Source organism: Sebastes umbrosus, chromosome 22 (assembly GCF_015220745.1).
Source record: "Sebastes umbrosus isolate fSebUmb1 chromosome 22, fSebUmb1.pri, whole genome shotgun sequence".
Lineage (NCBI taxonomy): Eukaryota > Metazoa > Chordata > Actinopteri > Perciformes > Sebastidae > Sebastes > Sebastes umbrosus.
The window spans coordinates 16123650-16143436 of NC_051290.1; the positions used below are offsets into that span (position 1 = coordinate 16123650).

Here is a 19787-nt window from a genome sequence, read left to right on the forward strand (position 1 = left end):
GGAGGAGGAAGAGGAGGCTCGCTCGGCAAACCACAGTTTACTTACAGTGTTGAAGTTCCAGGTCCGCTTGAAGGAAAGTCTCTTTTTGAGACTCATTGTTCCCTAGTCTGCTCCACCAGCAGCACATAGACAGATTATGTGTGTGTGTGTGAACGCATACCTGAGCCTTCCCCACCCAAAAACTCCGCAAACCATGTCTGTACAAGTCGGAGAGAGGGGAAGAGAGGGAGGGAGAGAGAGAAAGAGGAAGAGATCTGACAAGGTACTGGACAGAAAGAGAGAGGAGGAGGAGGAGGAGGAAGAGGGGGTGAGAAGGAGGAAAGAAAGATTTCCTTACTCCGCAGCTGTTGCCATGGCAACGCGCCCAGCAATACATACAGCCTCTGCCACAGTGGCATGAAGGAATCAGATGAATTAACTCCCCCTTTATTCCCCTCACAGAAACACACACACACTGGCCATGTCAAAACCACACTGGCCTTCCCCCCTCTTTTGTTTCCAGTTGGGGCACTCTCTCTTTACTTGAAAGAGAGAAGAAATACCCAGTCAGTTTAAATTGAAACCAGATGAATTTTGTTTAATCAAAATAAAAAAGTTTGGTAACCCGCGAGTTGAACTCTGAGCTTCATTATCCGCCTGTCACAGAGCACCATTGTTACTCCCCCAACGTTAATCATGTCAATTGGCATTTTCTGCGAGCAATTTAGCCGATGTACCGGCAAAAGAAAATAGACTTTTATTCTGGCATCATTCCTCGTCTCCGCTGCAGCACTGTGCCTACACATATCTGACAAATCACTACAATCAGCATGCCTGGTTTTGGACCAACTACTATTCTTAAAGCATTGGTGGCTCGTTCGGAGGTTTTCCCATGGCACACGAGCTAGCATTCTTTCGACTTAATTTTACCGTAAATAATGGATGAGATACAGTGTTTATTAACAGCGTGGTCTTCATGGTAGATTTCTCCTGTTTAATTGGATTTTCACATGGTCTATCACTTTGGAAATTGGATGTTTGTCATATGTGCATGGCTGTGTTGATGGGGGCAATCACAGATGACATCCTAACCCCTTTGGGAGGAGTGTGTGTTCATGTATATAATGAAACAGAAGGAGTGACAGAAAAGGCCTCAGTATGCTTCAAACAGGTTGTACAATGTGTTCAATGGTACTGAATTGTACAAATGCGGATAAACGGCAACGCACACTTCTGGACAGCCTCTCTTCGAAGGCGGTCACATGTTGCAACACAAACAGTGACAGAAGTGTAAAGATTGATAAAAAAGAAGGGTTGAGAATGAAGTTTACATTGTGACTACTTTCCCACCTCTGCACATCTGGCCTATTATTGCGTAAAGTGATTGTCAAATTGTAGATTTTAGAAAGTTACAAAATTGTCAACCATCCCAAATCTGCCGTCATTCAGTCTTAAAGGTTATAAGTGTATCTTTTTTCATGTATTAATTGTTTTTTATTGCCAATGGACAAACTGATTGTAACGCAACTTAAACAATGAGACCTTCCCCCGACTTTCTTTATTGCCTGTAATAGCCTGTGGACTGATTGTGTAAAGGACTCGGGACGGTTTTTCCAGGAAAATCCAAAGGATGTGACGTTTATGCGCGATCTTCAGTGCCTTGCCTCTCTTAAGCTCCACAAGGTGCGCTAGGTAGCTAATCATTGTCTCATTTGTGGTCTGATAAACAGCAATTTCATAGTATTCAGTGCCCCATATTGCTATTTATAGCTGTCATATTTCGTAGAGAGGTTCAACAAAAAACTCTTTACCCCGGTATATAAATATATTGTGATTGTTTGTGATTTGTTATTGTGTTTTTAGCTTGCTAACGAATTGCTAGTTAGCTAACGTAGCCAACAATAAATGATGTAACAGTACAAAGCAAAGATATGTAACTAACGATTACTTTATACTAGCCAAGAGCGATGCAAGGCAATATCACAATATATTTCACGCGTGGATTCTGTGCTGTGGTGGGTGCTGGTCGTTCACGGAGCCAGTGGTCCCAATAAAACATAGGAACATTACAGATACGGTAGTTATGTTAGCTATTCTAAATTAAATTTAAATTTATTTTCCAGCATTCTATCAACATGATGCCAGTCATTCAATCACGGTCAGTCTCTTGTGTAGGTCACGTCACTGTTTTGGCCAATGCTCGCTCGCGCAGAGGATTGCAGCAACAGGATGCAGTTCACTTTTCTGAAAGTTACACATAGAACCTTTAATTCAATTAATGACGAAACTGCTTTTTTTCCACACAGAGCTTAAGTCAGTCTGAACGTGGCCTTAAGGGACCCGATGAGTGAAAAAAGACAAACAAGCTACGTTCCAGTTCTATTTTACATACTACTTCAACCTGGAGTACATACTACATTCACACAGAAAAAGTGGCAAAAATTTGGATATGTACTTCATTTTTGATTGTGCTTTTGGGGAACACTAATGTCCCACAAAGCAAAGCACAAAAGAAATAGACAAGCTTTTCACAGCTGGAAAAATTTATACTAATTGCGAACAGCATTGATACAGCTCCAGGAACATCTAAAAAATATAAAATAAAGTATTAAATCTCTAGAGGAACATCTTGTTTTCTCTTTCCAAATTTGAATTGGCAGTAGCTCTCCAAAGCAGTTGATGTTCATCAGCGCACGTCTTGTATCATTTCCTGTTCGTACAAAATGGTACAGTAATTTAAAACACTGTACTATTCAGATAATTACATAATGTGGGCCTATACGTTCTGCTACGATTGCAACACAGAAAGACAGAATCTGTATGCTTTCGTGTGCAGATAAAATCAGTCACGCAGTAATTAGAAGCTATTCTTGGTGCTAAGCTGAGTCATAACTGTGGTCACAAAATCACAGGACACAGAACAGTCTGCTTCAGCCCTTTAGGCCTACTTTTGCCCTTTGACCTCCCTGAGGCAGAGTGTTCAGTGCAGCCAGGTGAGCACATCTGTATGCACACAACAAGAGCAAAGCGTGTTGGAACTCTTCAAACCAAAAATGCCTCCAGGAAAAGCATATTTCCATTTCTTGCTTCAGTGTTGCTAACTGAAGAGTCTGCGGCCACAAAGTAAATAGGTTTCACGTGAGCTTCGAGCCACCACTTGATTTAATCAATTTGTGAAACTTATTTTCTAGACAGGCATCACAGCGACAACGAGCGGCGCTTGTCACAAGACCTAACTAATTGCATGTCAAGTTCTCCACCAGGCAATCTTAAGCGAAGACGGAAAATAATCAAGGCCCGCTATCTGTGGCGGACGACAAACTATTCACCGACAATAACATCAAGAAAGGGCTTTCCATGGAGGCAACTTCCTTTTGAGGGAGAAAGGGGCATGGGCGAGGGTGCGGTGACTGATAAGATGGAAGAGACATTTTTTCCAAGCAAGGAGCGTGGGGGAGAGAGGCTGATTTAGAGAATTATGAAACTCCTTTGACAATATCGAAGTGAAGATAGCGTAGACAGACAACTGGGTGTTTGATTTTAGGAGGTTAAGGAGGATCCAGTTTTTTACTGTGGGAAATCGTGTTTGTCACAGCAACTCTGCCAGACACTCTATCACATTAGCAAGGATCTGATGAGGTCACCATGCTTATGTGATGCTAGGGGGGGCAGGAATGGTAAACAACATTAGCGTCTACTTAGATTTCCTATCTGCTTTATGTCCATAGATCAAGGGCTGTGAAACTCTATATCGAGTCCCTTCAGACAACATATTTTTGTAGCATATCTTAATATGTGACATGCTGTGTTGAGAAATCTTATTTTTGTCATGAGAGCCTCCGAAATGATGCCAGCGGTGTAATTCAACTTCACTTATGATCTAATTTTGTGTCACATGTTCTCTCAAATAACTTAATTTGATTTTTAGTTTTACTGAAAAAAGGTGACAGTAGTAGGCATGTGATTTGGGTACTTTTAGATGAAGTGTAATGGTGTTATTGCATTAAAAAACATTAAAAAAAGATTTTGCTAAAGGCAAAATCCAAAGTCAGATTCAGGACCCACATTTAACCGGCCAATGGGATTTATTCCCTCAAATTTGAGCCAAATCCGTTTGTGTTGTTTTAATTAATATTACTAATAATAACAAACCATCAGACAAAGATACAGGAGCGAAAAGAAACGAAGGTCATTATCTTACCCATCTAGTATCGTAAACAATTGAATAGTCAGTTGTTTACAGGGCCGGCTTAAGGCATAGGCCTTATAGGCGGTCGCCTAGGACACCACCTTCTCGGGGGCGCTGGTTGTCCTTTAAAAAAAATAATTAAAAAAAGGGGGTAGGGCACCAAATCCAGATGTTACCTAGGACACCAAAAGGGCTAGTGCCAGCCCTGGTTGTTTATAAGAAAAGATTAAGAATTTGAACGAGCATTGTGCAGGATTTAGTGCCATCTAGTGGTGTGGTTGCAGATTGCAACCAACTGAATACCGCTCTGCACACTTCTCCCTTTCCAAAGATGTCAGTGAACTACGGTGGCCTTCGGATAATGTAAAAACGCAAAAGGCTCTCTCTAGAGCCAGTGTTTGTTCGTCTGTTCTGGGCTATATAGCGGTGAAACATGGCAGACTCCGTGAAGAGGACCCGCTCCCAATGTAGATATGAAGGGCTCATTCTAAGCTAACAAAAACACAACGATTCTTAGTTTCAGGTACACTAATAGACATAAAACACAGTTATGAATATTATATTCCAGTTCTGCCAACAGATCCCCGTAAATCATACGGATTTACATTAAAATCTCACGATCTATTTCCACAGTGTACAAATTCAGATGTAAAACCTTGTCATGTTATCCATGCAAACATGTAAGACTATAATCCAGGACTTGAGTGGGAAGTCAACACTGTGATTTATGAAGAGTTTAATCTAAACACTAATCTAATAGAGAGAGAGCGGAGGGGGGGGGGTCTATTAAACACATAAACAAAGATCTTCAATCAAACATTACAATGATGCAGGGTGGATACATGTCTGGTCCTCAGCCCTGAGCCACGAGGGTCCAGACTTGTTGCCGAGCCGTCTTTTAAGTGTAATCCCCTCAGCTAACAAATGGGTTGTTCTCAGTGACTTTAAAGACACGAGTGATTTGCATGCAAACAGAGGCCATCGCCACAATGAGTTTCATCTCTTAATCCCCCTGATCGGCATTAATCTACTGCCTGTTCCCCCAACTCTAACCGGTTAGCCACGGCAGATGGGTACGGCTCTGCTCTAGTCTGGATTAAAGTGGCATTACTATGATTCGTGCACTGTGCTGGCGGTGGCGGTGGTGTTCGTGTGTGTGTGTGTGTGTGTGTGTGTGTGTGTGTGTGTTCTGTTCGCCACTTGTTGCTGATAAAAAAATCTGACAGGGAGTACGAGCATTCCTCTGGATGGAGATGTTTACTTTTTTCCCCTCTCTGCCGCCCTACTTTTCGCAGGGTCAGGAACGTGGTGGTGCTTTAACCAATATCAGAATCTGTCTTTCCCAACTTGTGACGACAATCTGATATCGTTAACTCTGCCTGAACCTGCATAGCTCACGGCACCAGACTCACCACCTGTAGCTTAACTGTGAAGCCTAAAAGCATGCATGAAAACGTGGCGTTTAACTCCCTTTGTTGGGTTGAAGTAACAAAAAGGAATGCCCAGTTTGGAGTACAAAATGAGTAACAAATAAAAATACATTTGATTTACAAGGCACAGCTAAACAAAAATAGAATAACTTCAGAGAGGGAAACAAGAACCAGACGACCCCTCCCTTCTCGATTTATTATCATAGAGAAAGGGCTGCGCTGACTTGAGCCTGCAGGGCTCGAGGTGGGTAAACCACATAAGATACCACCACACCCTATTACTGCTCTCTTTCTCTTCCATAAAAAACACCAGAAATGGACTTTCCAACCTGAAACCCAACACTTGTAATTAGCCCTGTGAGGGTTTTTTACGCCAAAGCAACTTACACGAAAGCTCCGCGCACGGTGTTCTGAAAAGTCTGGGTGCTTGGCTACATTTGTTGTGAAGGCCACGATATGAATGAATATCTGCCTCATGGAAGTGTACAAGGCTTTATGTTGCCAATGACAAGGAAGTGCCATAATTGTTTACTTCCTGTGTAAGTCCTACTGACCTTACAGCCCACTGTTAATCCTTTTGGTCATGCAGGGAGGTAACCTGAGCTGGTTGAGTGAGACTGGGAAAGAAGGGAAGGCAAGTTTGGCTTACGTTTATCCCTCTAGGGCGAAGGGCTATAGGATGGCATTCTGTCTCTATGGGTATTTGGCATGGCGACAAGTTCATGGTAATGCTCACAGTGGCAAAAAATGCAGAAAGGTGTCATTTGAGACACTTTGTCGAAACACAATGTATATCTGCATCTTTCCTTAAGGACTCATCATATAACTATGCTAGTCACCTTTTGCTTAATCCTTTAAAAACGTACCTTGCATGATCCTCCTGTTATTTTGAATGTGGTGTAAACCGGGACAATTAGTTAGTGACTGTTGAAAACTGGGACATGCGAGTGTTTTACAGATATTTGTCGGGACGATCCCGGCTAAACCGGGATGCCTGGTCACCGTAGTTTAAGCACCTGCTTCTGTTGTAATTTTCAATATAAACGGTAGAGCAATAATATTGGCGTCTCAGTAGGTGCGTGGAAAGATTGGTCGTGTTGCCGTCGTATTTTATCTGGCCTTTGCATATTCTGCAAACAGCGGGCTATTTATAAAGGACATTTCCCTTTATGCAAAAGCTAAAATGTTTCCACACACTGGACCTTAAACCCGGCTGCAAAATCTCTCACTCGTCTGGCTCTTCCTCGCCATCAGCCTGCTTTGTTTTGTTGTCGTCTGTCTGATATGCGCTGCTGATATGCTGAGTGAAACGGAGTAACGTTTAACATTTCTTTACTATTAAAAGTGCTAAAAAATACATCCATATAACGTTTGTCGTGCTTATATACAAGGTGCAAATTCTTAGTATCGGTACAATCGATAATTTACTTTGCAAATCCATTTTAGATCAATATACGTCCCCGTGAAGGACAACTTGCTGAGAACCTATCGAAGTAGTTGGATCGTAGGAATTTAAATCGAAACATCGATGTAATACCAATGTAGGCACTGGCGGACCATTTCTATTGCAGAGTTCATAGAGTTAAGCGTATATTTCAAAATATGAAACTCATTTAGCGCCACATAATTTGCAATTCAGGGCCAACCTTTTTATCTGCTGCCTTTAGAAATACCCTGACACATGGTGAAAGTTGAAACATTGTGAACAATATGTAGCATTTTATTCAACCTAAAGCAGCGAGGTCATGCAATAACCAAGCCATATAAACAGATATATCATATTTCTTGAAGCTGACCACAGGATGATGTTGTATAGAAACAGTTCACAAGGGAAAGTTAGTGTTTAGTCTGCCAAAGTAGAGTGCCAAGCCAATCTCTCACAATATCACACAGGGAGAGTAACAATCCATGTTTTGTGACTTCCTCAGTGCAAAAGTAGACAAGGCTCTGGCCTGCTTCTGCAGCGTCTTGCGCCAACACAAGGTCAAAAAGATACCACTTTTCCGAGCCTCCCCTGCAATCCTCTCCAGTTCAAACAAGACGAGCCGTCTTGCTCAACGTCCCAAAGACGTGAGGCAAGCAAATGCGCCCTGGCGTCGTCTGAGCTACAGGTGTGAGGTAAAGAGTTGAGCGCAATGAGCGGCCCCGCTGTATCCCAGACATGTCTAAACTGTTACCAGGAAGGTGATACAAGACTTTGGCACTTCTAAAGCCGTTACTTGTTGAGCAACCTCCACACCCTTAGCAGTAGATTCTCTTCCAGCGAAGCAGAGAAATGTAATAATAGCACGATTGAGGAAGGTAAACATTATGTGGGGAATGAATCACCTCCAGAAGTTGTGCATCACATACACACACGTTCTGGTTCAGACACTCTTTCCTATAGCCAATCAACACGGGGATGATGGAAAGCTGTGTGGTTAACTAAAAAAAAAAACATCATAATCCCTAAATGTCGATAGATGATGTCATAGCGTTGTGTGTGTGACAACAGCCAAGAGTGTGTGTCTCCGTCCAAAGATGGCGAGGCGGCGGGTATTTTCCGTGGTCACAGTTTTGGTCAAACAGCGAACTCAGCAACCACAGCCACATCTGGTCATCTGGTTATTGGCTGTTGCGTATTCATACTCCCGAGCAGCTGGACAGTTAAACAACTTCTACTCTAAGTTTTTGTTGTGTTAATATACTGTTTTTCCAGTCGGCGGGTTTGGACAGAGACGTCTGCGTAATTGCAATAAAACCTCTTGCGGTAGAAGAGAGGAAGAGAAGGAATCATAGTGGAGGAGACATTTAGAAAAAGACTTTGCATCCCATAATGCTGCTAGCCCGAGGACACATTTCGTGAGCGCAACTGTCCACCCACGCTCCAGAGCTGGCCATGTGATGTCAGCCGGATAAAAGTGCGTCGTGTTCTGCTGCCTCTATACAGCTAATCCCCGGGAACACACCATTCCTGCTCGTCTTCTCAAATCATGACACCCAAATGAGAAATAGAGGGAAGAATTTATATAATGTAGCATGGCATCTAATTTAATTACACTTTAAGTGAATATAGGTTGCTTGGATATATTGTATGGATGTAAACACACTGAGCAACATGCAGTAGTCATGCAGCACCAAAAAAAACAAGACGTCTTTTTGAGATAAGTGAATAAGAGGGCTGGTGAATCAGAGCGGGGACATGCCTGCACAAAGGCAAAACCACAGACAACCATTTCAAGTTCAAACCAAACTGCGGCTATTACACGATCGCCTCCAAATACAATGCGAGAGAGCGTTCGCCGAGCATTTAATTCTATCTGACAACCTCAGATCTCCGCTTCCCTCGCGCTGAATCCAACTTGCCACCAAGTGATTGCAAAAAAAGGGGTCACTTCTCAGGGCGACAGGGCGCAACAGAGCGCACTTCATTCAAAAGGCCCATAAGCGACCCTTGATGTGCCGTTTACAAGGATAATCCTCACAAAACCCTTTTTGGTACAACGTCTAATTTAAAGTCAGCGTGCATCCCCGATATAGATGCTGGACCACATTTCGACGTATAGAGCGGCGCAGTGTGTGTGTCATGCAGCACATGAAGAGAGTTCAGCTGGCACTGGTCAAAACATTCCTCTGACAGACCACACAAGCTAACCACTGTATGCCGCTCAAAGAGCCCCAAAGACGGAGAAGAAGTAACGTGCGGCAGGGAAGATGAGGATGGCACCAACAAAACAAGAAGAGAAGTGAAGACAGACAAAATAATGATTTCATGACCAAGACTTACAGAGTTGAGAGTCAAAGTTTGCTCCATGTATGGCGCTGTGTGTCCTCAGCGCTGCTCCGCACGCCTGCTGTGTGTAAACCAGTCCATCCGCTGGAGCGCCGCGGTGCGTGTGCGAGTCGGTGTTTGCAGTGCAGGGAGACAGAGCTCGACAAGGGAGGAGGGAGCGCGCAGGAGAGCCGAAAATCCTGACAGCTACTGGGAGTTCAAAAGCTTCCTCTCTCTTCCTCTGCTGCCGGTTCCTCTCTCTCTCTCCCTCTCCCTCCCTCTGCTGTAAATTCCTCCTCTCTCCCTCTCTGTGTCTTCATGCCTCCTCTTGGTTTCTGCTACGCCCACAAGATAGATCTATTACCCGCAGGCGTGCAAACAGGAGCTACTAATGTCTCCACACCTAAAAGGAGAGGAGAAACTTCACACTCTCCGGAGCAAAAGCGGCGCCCCAAATTTCCCAGCAGGTACGCAATGTGCTTTCAAACTAACTCACGATAACAGATGTTTTCACATGCAGCAGCAACACCTCAGAAGACAGTCAGTGTCGGGGGCACAGCAGCCTGCTAACGGTGTCACCTCTGCAAAGTTGAACACATCTGCAGAGTGCCGCTGGGCGCAAAGCATCTGTCTGTGATGAGTAGGCTCAAAGCGGTGGAGAGTGGTGCGGTCGGTGGGAAGTGGGGGCACTTTTGCAGTAGGGCTTCTGACAAGCTTATGCGTGGAAAATGAGGCAAGGAGGTACAAAGGAGCGCATTCTTCGACATGCCCAAACATAAGGGGATCTGACGATAAAAGCTCAGCGTGCATCAAAACAGCCTTCATCAGAAGATGCAAGGAATTGTACAGCAGTTTCCCCCCTCCTCTGCCGAACCAGAAAGACACAAATAACGATTACATATATGCTGTTGTGCGTGGGTCACAAAAGCTACGTGTCAGAGCCTTTTATAATGTGAAAAAAATAAGCATTTGCTCATTCCTGCGCTAGCCACTGTGACGCACACCGCCGACCATGGAAAAAAAAAGCAACGCGGCCACACGCGTCCAAATGGTTCTGGGCTCGTCCACAACATTCAGCGAGGCCACATACGGGGGGTTATCCACAGGGGTCTGCCCCGAGCACTGGCGGTGAACTCCGAAATAGTCTCACGGTGTCCTTGTGAGTCCAGATGCATGCGCTGACTGAGAGCTTATCACGTATTTTTGCTAAACTTGCCATGAGAACAGACCCTCGGAACATCCTTCACAACAAGTTAGAGAGCACCGCAGAAAGCACACACTTCAACCCCTCGAGTTTGCACCCGCGCTATTATCACTGAATATGTAGAAGCAAGGAGTCAATTAAGGTCAACAGCTTAGTGCAGTTGGCTTGATAGGTTGATTGTTTATTAGCCGTATTCTCTCTGGCTCTGAAGTGGAGCACAGCCTTCAAAAGAGAAAAGAAAAGTTCTCCGGCTTCACTTTCTAGTCCGTCTCTCCTGTAAGTTCTCCATATCTGTTGCTAAAGTAAAAACTCCAGCTTTTGCATATATGTTTAAGTCTTCATGAGGACACACCATAGACTAAGAAGTGGACATAGTCACCGTGACGCCACCCATTGGTTTGTGGACTGCCATTTTGAAGCTTTGAGTTCAGCATTTTGGCCGTCGCCATCTTGGTTCCTTGAAACCAGAAGTGACACGAGAGGGTGGAGCTAAGTACAACCGAACGCTGAATAAGACATTTTTAGGCGACCAAAACGTTCAGCCCTGTCTCCTAGAAATGACGTTCCAGTTCAACTAAATTGTCTCAATTGTGTTTGGAAGGAAATGTATTTTGTCGCTGATTACGTTTGTCTTTTACGTATCACAAATACCTTTGTAAGTCTGCGGACGGCTACAGCGAGTGACATAGTACAACGAGTGACGTGCAGAGCAGGTGACGTAGTATATCGAGCGACTGTGAATGAAATGTATGTTGAATAATAACATTATTAAATAATAACGAGTATGACAAGCGAGAAAGTCCACTACTGGTGGGCGGAAGTGGAGGTTGATGGTATCCAACAAACACCGAACTTTCCCCCAGGAGACCGCTGTTTGTGTCCCATGTGAAACGTAGTCATTTGTTTCATTTTGTTTTGTTTCAATGTCGTAGTCATTTTAAGCCAAACCATGATGTTTTTTTTACTCAACCTAACCCATTAGTTTTGTTGCCTAAACCTAACTAAGTATTTTTGTTGCATATTCGTTTTGTTTTATTTCAATTTACAATGTTAATCACTTTTAAAACTGTATTTTGGTTATGCAGTTTAGTTGTATGGGAATGTTATTTTGTGGGAGACAGGGTTGAAATGTTACAATTAACCTTCATGAACTGAAAACACACTGTGAAAGGGTTAAAGTTGTAAGACGAAAACACGGACAACACCCACAGCGGACAACGCCGTGGCAGCGACCTGTCAATCACAAGATAGCCACGCCCTAAAGTATACCCTGCTTTATCAGATATTTTACTCTAAATGGAACGATAATTTACTAAATGAACATCATGCTGTATTGAAGAAGCGGTTGAGACCATAAACTCATGTTTACAATGTTTACTGAGGTAATAAATCAAGTGTGAAGTAGAGTCATTTTCTCACAGACTTCTATACAATCACACTTCTTTTTGCAACCAGAGGAGTCGCCCTCTGCTGGCTGTTAGAAAGAATGCAAGTTAAAGGCACTTCAGCATTGGCTTCACTTTTCAGATCCGGAGTTTGCCCACAGGTAAGGACACACTTGGTAATACCATTGGATGGGCTTTTGTTTTCTGTGGCAGGGGCTTTTAGAAGTGCACCGTCTGATCTCTGGCCCAGGGTGCAGCTCAGCCCTTGAAACATGAGTACAGGGAAAAGTACTAGGTGAGGATCTAATTGCCTTTGACAACCATAACTGATTTCCTATGGTGTTATTACCTGGAATGTAAAGGCCTACCATGACTTGAACTGCAGGGGGTAAAATTACTGTTCTCAATTAGATGCGGTCTGAATACCTTCAGTATGAGCTGGATGCACCATGAGAACTGATTTTCTGATTTCTTTGATGTTATCTCACAGGAAGTAGAGTGATTTCTCCAGATATTAGCTTGTTTAGTTTATTTTTCAACAGTAAAATATCTGGATCGGGACATACATAATTCTTTGCGAAATAAATTGAAGGGATCCTTATCAAAACTGCCTCGTAGGGAAATTGAACATCTACCTCTCTTCACTCCCTCAACACCTTCAGGCGATGTGGCTCTGTGCAAAACAAACAGCAGACACCTCTGTTTGCACAGCAGTGAATGAATATATTCAACTGTTTGGCTTCCTAATAGTGTTTTAAAAACTGGTGTTTCCCATGTTTCAACAGATGATTAAACCGTTTTCTGTTTGTCATCAAAAGGTTTCAAGCTTGCCGAATGCAGATTAACAAAACCACTTGACAATGAGAAGTTCGAAGCAGATAAATGCATTGTTAAAGCCAGTTCAACGCAATGTATGCCTCACTCTCATCCCTCAATAATTCCAGCATCTAAGTGTTGTTTAATCGAACACAAACTGTCATTGTACGGACAGCCACATTCTATTTTCCATAATACATAAATGCCAAACCAAACTTCAGCTGTTTAAAGTCTTTTAGACATTTATTCAACAGCCAACATGTCAAAAGTCATGTTACCCATGATGCAGCCTGTCTCTCCCTGTTGGTGTCATAGCAGCTCCTGATAGAGTAGCTGTGTGAAGTCCAGGTATTAGGCTTCATGTGCACAAAACATTATGTAACAAAGCAAACTCAAGGTGTAAGAAAGAAAACTTAACACAATACTACAAGTGTGAAAGCATCCAGCTTTCTGCCCAGTTATTTTGTTCAGTGAAAAATAGCTCCAAGTAATAAGTGTAAAATAGAAAACTGATTACAGCAGCCTGAAGCTTCTCAGTTGTTTACAATTTAAAGGGGACGTATTATGCTTTTTCCTTTTCCTATAGTGTGTTATATTGTTTTTTGTGCATGTAAAAGGTCTGCAAAGTTACAAAGCCCAAAGTCCACGCCAAAGGGAGTTACTCTCCCTCACAGAAACACTGCTCCTAAACTGCCTGAAACACCCTACACGAAGTCCCGCCTTTTCTTTCGTAACGTGGTGATGTCACCAAGTAATGCATTTGCATAATACCTGCCTAGCAGCTAGTTTGGCACGGCCTCAAACAAAGCTAGTTAGAGCAGAGCAGGAGCAGAGTCTGAAGAGTTTGGTTCAGTTGACCAATCACAACAGAGAGGGCCAGCTGGCCAATCAGAGCAGACTGGGCTTTTCAGGGTGGGGGCAGGAGCTCAAACAGAGCGTTTCAGACAGAAGGTAAAAAGAGGTGCAGCAGCACAACAGGTATGAGAAAAATAAAGCGTTTTTTGAACATTAAAGCATGTAAACATGTTCTACTAGAGACCCAAAATGCAAGTATGCACCTAAAAATGAGCATAATACGTCCTCTTTAAACTTTTTTTAAATGTATAACAATGCTTGCAAAAGCAAAACAGCTGTCTTAGTTGTTTGGGATGATCATGAACTCAGAAGTAATTACACTCTTCATAGATGCAACCGATATTGCAACTGCTGGGAAGCCATAACCATAGCAACTAAATATAATGAAACACAAAAACATGGCAAAGGGATTTCTGCACTTTAGCCGACTTGGAGCACAGAAACAAAAATACACGATTTACAACTTGTTTAACAGTTTGTAGCTTGACAAGACCCACTGCCCAGAATTTGTCAGAAGAAAGTAACCCAAACAAGTTTCTTGCAATTTGAACATACAGTAAGGGTAATTATGTAAATCAACAATGAAAGACAGCCTAAAAGTTGTGTTATGCAGCTGTCATAACCTTTTATAGCCATCTTTAACCCTGTGGCGTGACTTGAGGGGCAGACTTGCTCAGGACCTGGAGTTTTCAACAACAAAAATGTTGAGTGTGTGTTGGGACAATCCTACATGAGGTGAGCCTCTTTGAGTACAATGTGTGGCCTGCGGGTGTGTCTCGTGTGACTGTGACTAAGGTGTGGATAATATACAATACACTATGCCACTTCTTGGTTTGTTTTTGTGTCCGTTCGTGTGCTTTCAGAGCAATTACGAGATGTAGGACTGCCCAGTGTGCGTGCGTTTTTGTGAATATGAATCAGTGCGCATGAGTAATGCATGCATGCAGTGAGCTCCTCGGCAACATTAATATGAGAAAATGTGAGCACGATATATTCAGTCGTGCAGCAGTGCTCATTAGCGAGGCCAAACAAACAGGACCACGCCTCTGGCCCACACAAAGACCGCTTTGTGAGTCGCCCCGTGCCACAAGTGTAGCAGAAAATGCAGAGTTCAAGGCAACGGAAATGAAAGGTTAAAAAGGAGCTGAAAGTGGAGCGGAATGAGAAAGCTCAATGTCCACATTAATGTAGAAGCAGACAACTGAAAACCACTGACGGTTTTCCATTTTTAAACAACTTTTGTTAAAGACAAATAATGGCAAAAAGTGAATAAAGTTAAAAAGCTTAAAACATATGAATGTTCTGATTCAAATAAAATGAGAAAAATAAATCAGTGAAAAAGAAAAAAAACTTGGTGCTTACCTCAAGGTCATCCAGGGATCGTGCCAGGCTGATACGTTTGGCAGAGCGGCGTTTAGAGGCACGAGCAACACCCCAAAACCTGGAGACCTACGAGAACAAAGGAGAGACAGATGAGTGAAAACACAAAGACCATTATACTATACTACACTATACCATACTATACCACTATAGACAGCATAATTAACACTCTTATGTGAATTAATGGACTGTCAGCCATCAATACTGGTTTCAAGTTACTGTAAGTCAATTCAAATACATCTAATTACATTCACTTTTATTGTCATTACTGCTCTTGAAACACCTCGAAAATGCATCTTACTAAAAGTTTTGAAAAACTACAAGGTAAAAAAGAGAAGTTGTAATAAATAGTTGTCCATTTCAAAAAGTGGAATACTGTGCATTCATACTTTACATACTAGTGTCAACAATAAAGCTTGTCCGCTTGCCCAAAGCTCATAAAATGCCACGTCGGTCAAGTAAATCTAGCAACTCACTTGCACGATCGGGCAACTTTTGTTGTTTTTAAATGTGCTTTATAAATAAACTAAACTGGAGCCATCTCACTTCCTTCTCATCTCTGTTGAGAGTTGCACATGCTCAGTACCGACCGAGAAAATGGCGGCGGGTAAAGACAAAGTTTAAGAGGTGAGGCGCAAGCGAGCATTTAAATTCTCCCGGAAACAGGAGTTTAGTTGGGTGGTGTTTATGTATTGCGCAGTTTGCCGTAAGTTTAAGAGCAAGGCGGATAAAACATCATAATTAACTTTAGCCTTAGTTGTTGTTTGATAACCACTAATAAATAAAACAATTATATATATATTGGGGCAAGTAAAAATTGATATTGGGCAAGAGGATTTCTGAAAAACAAGTTTTAAAAAAACATTTATGTTGCACTCTGAAAAAAACACCCAACATGTGATGTGACTGACATAATGAAATAATATTCCAAGACATAAAGTGTTTGTGTGCACTTTTTGTTTGAAATCTAAAGACTTAAAGATGATAGGGTTACACAGAAAGTGTAAAAGAAATGAAAATGTGACAAAGATTACTAGTGAGAGGTGACTTTGAGGTTAGTCAGCTGAAGTAGATAGTGTAAACAATCAGGGTTTCTGCTAGATTTCACAGATTTCCCTGCTAAAGCTTCTGAATTTACATACAACGGGGATCAACGTCACACACAGTTCTCTCTGGCACAATGCACATACAGTTAGACAGAAGCACTAATTTCACAGTCTAACTGTTAAAAAAAAGAGATCAGACAGAACCCCGTGGTTTCCAGCCTAATCATCACTTTAGAAAAGATGAAGCAGTTTCACCAGCCATCCCCTATTCTTATGATCGGAGAGGCTGTGTGTTATGTTTGAACGAGAGTTTAAGAATTGCAGATAATTACCGCTGCATGACACGAGCTCTACCCTGTAATTTGCCTGGCTTCCTGTGCAAGATTGTCTCTTCTCTGATCTAATGCAATGTGGCTGAGGACACAATCTGCTTCTGATTTATAAACACAGCTAAATATTTTACTTAAATGAGGTTGAAAAACACAAATAAATACTGTGAATGGAAGTTGGAAAAAGTTTGTAGGTGACCTGACATTGCATACAACTATTTGCATTCATCCCCATGGCTGAGAGGAATAAATAAATTCTGAGATTCTGCACACACATCATTGGTTCCCTGAGGGAGTCTCATTTCCGGGACTACATGGATACACAGGGCCATCTTGTGGGCAGAGAGGACAGTAACAGTTTCCCTCTCTCTGCACGTTCATAACAATGGCATCATTGACTTAAAACAGGTGCTTTTTTTTTTTTTACTTCCATTCACACTCAGCACCAATTGACATGTTGAAAAAGTGGCATTGTATTTCATAGTAAGTCAGGCTTACTAACACCCCCTCAGTGTCTGGAAACTCAACTCCGTGTGACCATTTAATACTTCCTGTGTCTCCGTGTTAAACATGAATGAAGTACAGAAACAGATGTCGTAGTGGGACTGTGTGCTTACAATGGAACTATTAAGTGTCACTGTGCGTGGAAGGATTTCTCATTAACACATGGCCAAGAAATTATCTGCAAGGATACAGTATACATGAGCAAAAACAAGATTGGGCAGTATCCAAAATCCTATAATATAATCTAGAAATATTACACACAAAAATCAATTTGAGGTAAGGTAAATAGGCATGGGTAAAATGTTTCTAAATGTATTCAAGCAGCAGCAAAGATGGCATGAGCATCTACAGTTGTATCTTTTAAGCTGGTTCCCCTCATTGTTGTTGCAAAGCAGTAAATATGGCATTGACTGACCAGTTCATTTCACTGAAGTAATTCATTTAGACCAGAATTTAGACCCTACATGTGGTCACAAGAGGATTAACGGGACAGGAACCAGATAACAACCTATTTCTGCTGCACAAAATGATGTCTATCTTGTCAGACTTCTCTAATCTTTGCCTTTTTTCTAATGAATTATTGGATTTTTCACCTTTTTTTTTTTTACCTCTTCAGGCTTCTAAAAATAAAATAAAAGACAAATAAATCATTGTTTAGTTCAACTGGTCACAACCAGAAGACATATGCATCCATTTAAGGGTAATAAATCAGCACTGCCTTTTTGAAATGCTGCAGATTTCAGTTTTAAAATGTAAAAAAAAAAAAAGTGTCTTACTTACATTTTTGGTACTACCATCTTTCCGCTGTTTCTCTCTCTGATCCAGAAACTGTTTGGTCCATTCCTCTCTGGGAGGGAGCATCATGACCTCTGCTGAGCAGTACCTGTCTGAGGGGATCTGGCTCATGGGGGGAGGCAGGTTACTTGTGGCGGTGCCGAGGCTAACGCTGGAGGACCAGTTGTTGGTCACCTGAGGCTCAGGATCTCCACTTAGCACTTTAGGCCACTTTGGCTTTGAGAACCACCTTTGGCTACCTCGGAGAGGGTCTCCCAAGAAGTTTGCTTTTTTACCCAAAGGCAGAGGAGGTGGTGGGGGCTTGAACTGGAACTCGAGCCTGGGTGGGGGACCTCCATAAAAGCTATGAAGAGAATCGGGGCCAGATAGTGACTCTGAGAGGGAATGTGTGCTGGCACTGTTCTCTGGGTTCAGTTTTTGGCCATTCTTGGAGAGGTTTATTGGGGTGAGGTCTTCAGCCAGAGGATAATCCCATGGACAGCTGGGGAGGTGGGCCCCGGGGTGGTTTCGGATTGCAGAAGGGAAATCCCTGTCCGCTCTCTCCTCGGGGGGCGACGCATTTCCAATTCCACTGTCCCCGTTGCTGCTGGCGCTGCCTTGTTTACCCACGCTGCCCATCTCCTTGACTTGCTGCTGAGCCTCCATGTCCAGTTTGACTCGAAGCCTCTCCACGGCGTCCCCCATGTCACTGTACAGGACTGTGACGAATTGAAGAACATCTGTGGGAGTCTGAGGGAATTCCAGGCAGCCTAAGGCATCTGGATCTGGAGTGCAGTCGAAGCCAAAGCGTCCAGCAATGCCTACATGGTCCACATGGTTTCCCAGCTCTGGGTCGATGAAGAAAACATGGCAGGAGGCCCGCAGAGGACCATCGTCGGGTACACGGCCATTGATTACATGTGCTGTAGTGACCAGGCATAAAAAACGTGGGTCTTCAGCACACACGGCCCCCAAAACTAGGTTCTCGGCAGGAAAAGCTGCCAAAACAGCCCCTGCGTCGTCACAAAGTCGGATGCAGTCGAACATGATCTTCATCATCACCAGAGTATGGGTACTCTGCTCTGTTCCCAACAGTCGTATTCGCTCCCGTATGACTTCTAAACAGGCCTCCTCTGACTCTGTAGTGTTTAAAATCAACTCCGTGGAGCTCAGGTAGCCCACCACCAAGGTCATGTTTAACATACTCCAGTCCGGATTGGCTTCCTCTGTGTCTGTAAACACAGAGTCTGCGTCCCCAACTCCCTCCTTTTGCCGCTCAGCTAAAGAGTTCCACTGTTGCGACCACTGTGACATATCAGGCTCTGACACCGGCCTCTGTTTGGTGCTGATAGCATGGCTTGAGTTAAAGGAGGAATGGCTTGAATCATGCGAGATAGTGCGGAGAACACCCGCTTTTTGGAAAATCCCATTTTTCTGGGCAATCCCAAATTTTTCATCATTAAGAATGGGGTTTCCCATGATCCTGCTCGCAGCGCGCACCACCAACTGCAAGGGTCCTTTGCAGCTGCCAATCAAATGCACAACAGTCTCATGCAAAGCGGTGGACACGTCCATCCCGTTGATGGCCACGATGTGATCCCCCTGTTTGAGTCCCACCAGGTCGGCGGGGCTTCCCTCCAGGATGCCACTCAGCAGACACGGCCTCTGTCCCGTAATAGTGAAGCCATATCCTGCCCGACCACGGATGACCTCCACGCCCCTCAGCTCAGTGACTGCGTTTAAATCCAGACGCCTCCTTGCGCCCTCAGGCTGTCCCTGTATCCTCATCTTTGTTGTGGTAGGGTGCCTTGAGATCCAGTGTGTGTGTGGGAACTGAAACACTTGCAGGTTGCCAACACTTATTGTGTTGTTGTCATCCTACAGTTACACAAAGAAAACAGGAAGAAACATGAAATTTCATGAAATTATACAAAACATAAGAACAGAAGGAGTGCATAATAATTCAGTTGCTCATCAGCTTTCAACGGACATGTTGTGGTGAATTACTAATTTGAAGAATTACACTCAAGCTACAACACTTATTTTCATCATCACTTATTAAGCCAAATTCCTTGACAATCAATTGAGTTTGGCCTTGTCAAAATAATAATAATAAAAAAAAAAAAGAACACCCATCACAGTTTC

The 19787-nt window shown here is 43.0% G+C and overlaps 1 protein-coding gene across 1 annotated transcript in view; it reads right to left on the reverse strand.

Annotated features, from left to right (window-relative positions):
• LOC119481645 (regulator of G-protein signaling 12-like) overlaps positions 1-19787 on the reverse strand; it is a 47295-nt gene that overhangs the window by 25485 nt on the left and 2023 nt on the right. The window contains exons 2-3 of the mRNA XM_037758760.1: positions 17649-19520; positions 14972-15058 (exon numbers count right to left, since the gene is read on the reverse strand). Coding sequence (XP_037614688.1) covers positions 14972-15058; positions 17649-19430 — 1869 coding nt within the window. The 5' untranslated portion in view covers positions 19431-19520. The remainder of the gene's footprint in view (positions 1-14971; positions 15059-17648; positions 19521-19787) is intronic.